The sequence below is a fragment of the Heteronotia binoei genome, chromosome 5 (genome assembly GCF_032191835.1).
Source record: "Heteronotia binoei isolate CCM8104 ecotype False Entrance Well chromosome 5, APGP_CSIRO_Hbin_v1, whole genome shotgun sequence".
Classification (NCBI taxonomy): Eukaryota; Metazoa; Chordata; class Lepidosauria; order Squamata; family Gekkonidae; genus Heteronotia; species Heteronotia binoei.
Window position 1 is genome coordinate 166839072 of NC_083227.1, and position 6000 is coordinate 166845071.

Consider the following 6000-nt stretch of genomic DNA (forward strand, 5'->3'; position numbering starts at 1 on the left):
AGAATAAGAAAAGAAGCTCGACAAGGATATATATTGTCACCCTGCTTATTTAATTTATATGCAGAGTACATCATGCGGAATGCTGGCCTAGATGAAGCAGAAGCCGGAATTCAGATTGCCGGGAAAAACATCAACAACCTCAGATATGCAGATGACACCACTCTAATGGCAGAAAGTGAGGAGGACCTAAAGAACCTCTTGTTGAGAGTGAAAGGGTAGAGCACAAAAGTAGGCTTGAAACTCAACATCAAAAAAAACCTAAGATCATGGCATCTGGCCCCATCACACCTTGGCAAATAGAAGGGGAAGACATGGAAGTCATAACAGACTTCGCATTTCTTGGGTCCAAGATCACTGCAGATGGTGACTGTAGCCATGAAATTAGGACGTTTGCTCCTTGGGAGGACAGCTATGGCGAACGTGGGCAGTATAATAAAAAGTAGAGACATCACCCTGCCAACAAAAGTCCACATAGTCAAAGCGATGGTATTCCCAGTAGTAATGTATGGCTGTGAGAGCTGGACCATAAGGAAGAATAGATGCTTTTGAGATGTGGTGCTGGAGAAGAATCTTGAGAGTTCCCTGGTCTGCAAGAAGATCCAATCAGTCAGTCCTAAGGGAAATCAACCCAGACTATTCCCTGGAAAGTCAGATGGTGAAGCTGAAATACTTTAGCCACCAAATGAGAAGGGAGCACTCACTGGAGAAGACCCTGATGCTGGGAAAGACAGAAGGCAAAAGAAAAAAGGGATGGCAAAAGATGGCTGGACAGCGTTACTGATGTAACAAACACGAATTTGAGCAGACTTCGGAGGATGGTGGAAGACAGAAGGGCCTGGCGTGACTTGGTCCATGGGGTTGCAAAGAGTCGGACTCGACTGTGCGACTGAACCACGACAACAACAAACAGAATTAGCATGCAAAATGGTAATGAAACCAAGAATTTTACGTCTGCACACAAAAGCTCACAACCTGAATAAAGCTTTTTGGTCTTAAAGGTCCCACTGGACTTTAATTTTGTTCTATTGCTTCAGACCAACACAGCTGCCCATCTTTATCATATGCAAAAAGACCTGGCCATAGATTGCTATACCTGCAACTACCACAGCGTATCAAACAGGATCGGACTGCAAGAAAATTTAGCAGACCGTTCATTTAAAATCTCCAGCGACACTAACAAATGTTCAGGTGGAAAAATATTCCTCAGTTGGCATAGATATTATGAGTGTATCAGTCAGAACATGTTCTAAGAAATTCAGAGTTTTATGAAAACATACCTGTTTTTCTTCCTCTGACATATCTTTCTCAAGTTCTAACAGATATTTTTCATCTAGATCTGTTTGCTCTTCTGAAGAATCTACCTCGCAGTTGTGATTCTCTTCTGTCACTTTTGATTCAAAGGAGTCATTACAGTCATGAAAGAGCTCATCATCTTCTCTGGCTCCTGAGTCAGCAAATGGAACATCTCCTTCACTGATTTTGGGGGCACGCACATTATTGCATTCTCTTTGTGAAAGGTAGCTTTGGTCTTCCGAGAGTTTCAAACCCTCAACTAGTTTTTCAGGAGGAATGGCATCTTCAGACTCCATCTCAAATCTGCAAATTTAATAAAAAGAGACATTGTATACAATAGTTAATAACATTAAAACTTTTAAATAAAGTCAATAAAGTGCCAGACACCTAATCACAACAAGAAGATGATATTGGATTTATATCCCGCCCTCCACTCCGAAGAGTCTCCGAGCGGCTCACAATCTCCTTTACCTTCCTCCCCCACAACAGACACCCTGTGAGGTAGATGAAGATATTGGATTTATATCCCGCCCTCCACTCCGAAGAGTCTCAGAGCAGCTCACAATCTCCTTTACCTTCCTCCCCCACAACAGACACCCTGTGAGGTGGGTGGGGCTGGAGAGGGCTCTCACAGCAGCTGCCCTTTCAAGGACAACCTCTGCCAAAGCTATGGCTGACCCAAGGCCATTCCAGCAGCTGCAAGTGGAGGAGTGGGGAATCAAACCCGGTTCTCCCAGATAAGAGTCCGCACACTTAACCACTACACCAAACTGGCAGCCACAAGACACCTAAAGACAAATACTTGTGCCCATTGGATCTTCATTTTTTTCAGCCTCATTCAATAAGCACTCAAATGTACTTCAGAGTTCCCAAATTAGTGCTCTGTGAAGAAAAATGAATTCTCTCAATTCTGTTTATAAAATGAATTTTTGTACAAACTTCCTCACATACCGACATAATTATAGCCGTTTTTCACACTGCAACAACCAATAACTAGGATCAAAGACTAAATATTAGCCACAATACTAGTTATCAACTAATCCCATTCCGTTTCATGCCCAATGCATGCTTACAGTTCACCATGAATTTCCAACTTAATTTCTAACACAAAGTATCATAACACTCCCTTCCCTAAACAACGGTTACGAAATACTGGTTTTGAACTCATCCAGAAGCTTTAGCAGAAGCATGATACAAAACCATTGCAGAAAGATGATTAATCATCTTTATACCAAAGCAAGCCACTGGCCCATCTATCCCTGCATGTTCTGTTCCGGCTAGCTAACAAGTCCGCAGGGTCTCAGGCAGACTTTCCTGATTTTGCTGGTAATTTTAATTCCATATGTCCAGAACTGAAACTAGCCCCCCCCCCGAAGATCAGCTTTGCACATGGGGGGGGGGGGCTAGCTTCAGTTCTGGACATATGGAATTAAAATTATGAACTATATGAACCTATGAAATTATGCACCAATGAATTATAGCTTCCACACATAGTATTTACCAAAGGGGTGCCCTCCACCCCTCCTCCCAGAACACCCTGCCATGCTTCCCACAGCCCTAAATGTGTGGAAGCTATAGTTCATTGGTTCATAATTTCATTGGCTCATAATTTCATAGGTTCATATAGTTCATAATTTTAATCCCATATGTCCAGAACTGAAGCTAGCCCCCCCCCCAAGAAGATCAGCTTTGCACATGGGGGGGGGGGGGCTAGCTTCAGTTCTGGACATATGGAATTAAAATTATGAACTATATGAACCAATCAAATTATGCACCAATGAATTATAGCTTCCACACATAGTATTTACCAAAGGGGTGCCCTCAACCCCTCCTCCCAGAACACCCTGCCATGCTTCCCACAGCCCTAAATGTGTGGAAGCTATAGTTCATTGGTTCATAATTTCATTGGCTCATAATTTCATAGGTTCATATAGTTCATAATTTTAATCCCATATGTCCAGAACTGAAGCTAGCCCCCCCCCCCAAGAAGATCAGCTTTGCACATTGCGGGGGGGGGGGGCTAGCTTCAGTTCTGGACATATGGAATTAAAATTATGAACTATATGAACCAATCAAATTATGCACCAATGAATTATAGCTTCCACACATAGTATTTACCAAAGGGGTGCCCTCAACCCCTCCTCCCAGAACACCCTGCCATGCTTCCCACAGCCCTAAATGTGTGGAAGCTATAGTTCATTGGTTCATAATTTCATTGGCTCATAATTTCATAGGTTCATATAGTTCATAATTTTAATCCCATATGTCCAGAACTGAAGCTAGCCCCCCCCCCCAAGAAGATCAGCTTTGCACATGGGGGGGGGGGGCTAGCTTCAGTTCTGGACATATGGAATTAAAATTATGAACTATATGAACCAATCAAATTATGCACCAATGAATTATAGCTTCCACACATAGTATTTACCAAAGGGGTGCCCTCAACCCCTCCTCCCAGAACACCCTGCCATGCTTCCCACAGCCCTAAATGTGTGGAAGCTATAGTTCATTGGTTCATAATTTCATTGGCTCATAATTTCATAGGTTCATATAGTTCATAATTTTAATTCCCTATGTCCAGAACTGAAGCTAGCCCCCCCCCCAAGAAGATCAGCTTTGCACATGGGGGGGGGGGGCTAGCTTCAGTTCTGGACATATGGAATTAAAATTATGAACTATATGAACCAATCAAATTATGCACCAATGAATTATAGCTTCCACACATAGTATTTACCAAAGGGGTGCCCTCAACCCCTCCTCCCAGAACACCCTGCCATGCTTCCCACAGCCCTAAATGTGTGGAAGCTATAGTTCATTGGTTCATAATTTCATTGGCTCATAATTTCATAGGTTCATATAGTTCATAATTTTAATCCCATATGTCCAGAACTGAAGCTAGCCCCCCCCCCCAAGAAGATCAGCTTTGCACATGGGGGGGGGGGCTAGCTTCAGTTCTGGACATATGGAATTAAAATTATGAACTATATGAACCAATGAAATTATGCACCAATGAACTATAGCTTCCACACATAGTATTTACCAAAGGGGTGCCCTCCTCCCAGAACACCCTGCCACGCTTCCCGCAGCCCTAAATGCGCGGCTATGGCTGCTTCTCTGCGCTCACCCCCCTGCCCTGGACCCCTCCGCTTGACCCCATCCTTACACACCCCTCAGCGTCCTCCCACCGCTTAGACTCCGTCCCTTCCAGCCGCGCTGTTTCCGGATGCTGCGTCTTCTGCTCACTGGCCTGGACGTCACTTCCTACTTCCGCTGCCAAGCCAGTGATTGGCTGAACCCAAAACGGGTTTCCAGCAGGGGGCACGAAGCCGGTGTGACGTCACAAGCCAGCCTTCGGCAGTTCCCGGGCGCCCTCTCGGCCGGCGCCGTGCTGGGAGGGGCGGGGCCTGGGGGGGCGGAGCAGCCGCGGAGGGAGTTTGTTGTGTGGCGGGGAAGGTCGCGCTGCCGCCTCTGCAGGGATGGCCGGTTGCTTCTGCTGCGTGTGGGCTGAGGGTAGGGTTGCCAAGTCCAGTTCAAGAAATATCTGGGGACTTTGGGGTGGAGCCAGGTCCCAGGAGACTTTGGGGGCGGAGCCAGGAGACTTTGGGGGTGGAGCCAGGAGACATTGGGGTTGGAGCCAGGAGACTTTGGGGTGGAGCCAGGAGACTTTGGGGCGGAGCCAGGAGACTTTGGGGGCGGAGCCAGGAGACATTACGGTTGGAGCCAGGAGACTTTGGGGTGGAGCCAGGAGACTTTGGGGTGGAGCCAGGAGACTTTGGGGGTGGAGCCAGGAGACTTTGGGGGGGTGGAGCCAGGAGACATTAGGGGTGGAGCCAGGAGACTTTGGGGTGGAGCCAGGAGACTTTGGGGGTGGAGCCAGGAGACATTAGGGGTGGAGCCAGGAGACTTTGGGGGTGGGGCCAGGAGACTTTGGGGTGGAGCCGGGAGACTTTGGGGGTGGAGCCGGGAGACTTTGGGGGTGGAGCCAGGAGACATTAGGGGTGGAGCCAGGAGACTTTGGGGGTGGAGCCAGGAGACATTAGGGGTGGAGCCAAGATCAAGGCTGTGACAAGCATCCTTGAACTCCAAAGGGAGTTCTGGCCATCACATTTAAAGGGACGGCACACCTTTTCAATGCCTTCCTTCCATAGGAAATAATGAAGGATAGGGGCACCTCCTTTTGGGGCTCATAGAATTGAACCCCCTGGTCCAATCGTTTTGAAACTTGTGGGATATTTTGGGGAGAGGCACTAGATGCTGTACTGAAAATTTGGTGCCTCTACCCCAAAAAACAGCCCCCCCCCAGAGCCCCCGATACCCGCAGATCAATTCTCCATTATTTTCTATGGGAATAAATCTCCATAGGGAATAACAGAGTTCCCAGCAGACATTTCCCTCTCCTCCTCCCGCTTTCTGAATCAGGGCTACCGTGTTTTGTTTTTAGTAATTATTTTAGCTCGGGATGGGTGCTTCGGAGCTTGTGCAAAACCCTATTTGGTTAAGAAGCTACCGGTAAAATACCTTTAACCGTGTAGCCATGTTGGTTATAAGCAACAGAACAAAGTTTGAGTCCAGTGGCAGATTTAAGAGCAATAAAGTTTAATTGTATGCCCACTTGGGGAGGGACGGTGGCTCAGTGGCAGAGCATCTGCTTGGGAAGCAGAAGGTCCCAGGTTCAATCCCTGGCATCTCCAACTAAAAGGGTCCAGGCAA

At 46.8% G+C, this 6000-nt stretch overlaps 1 protein-coding gene across 4 annotated transcripts in view; it reads right to left on the minus strand.

The window, feature by feature from the left end:
- Positions 1-4618, minus strand: part of TTC1 (tetratricopeptide repeat domain 1) — a 31336-nt gene extending 26718 nt beyond the window's left edge. The window contains exons 1-2 of one of the 4 annotated variants that reach the window (XM_060240665.1): positions 4458-4618; positions 1278-1596 (exon numbers count right to left, since the gene is read on the minus strand). In XM_060240665.1, coding sequence (XP_060096648.1) covers positions 1278-1589 — 312 coding nt within the window. In that variant the 5' untranslated portion in view covers positions 1590-1596; positions 4458-4618. Of the gene's footprint in view, positions 1-1277; positions 1597-4414 lie in introns of all 4 variants that reach the window. The other 3 variants (XM_060240668.1, XM_060240666.1, XM_060240667.1) reach the window with 3 other exon arrangements.
- Positions 4619-6000: the final 1382 nt, after the last annotated feature.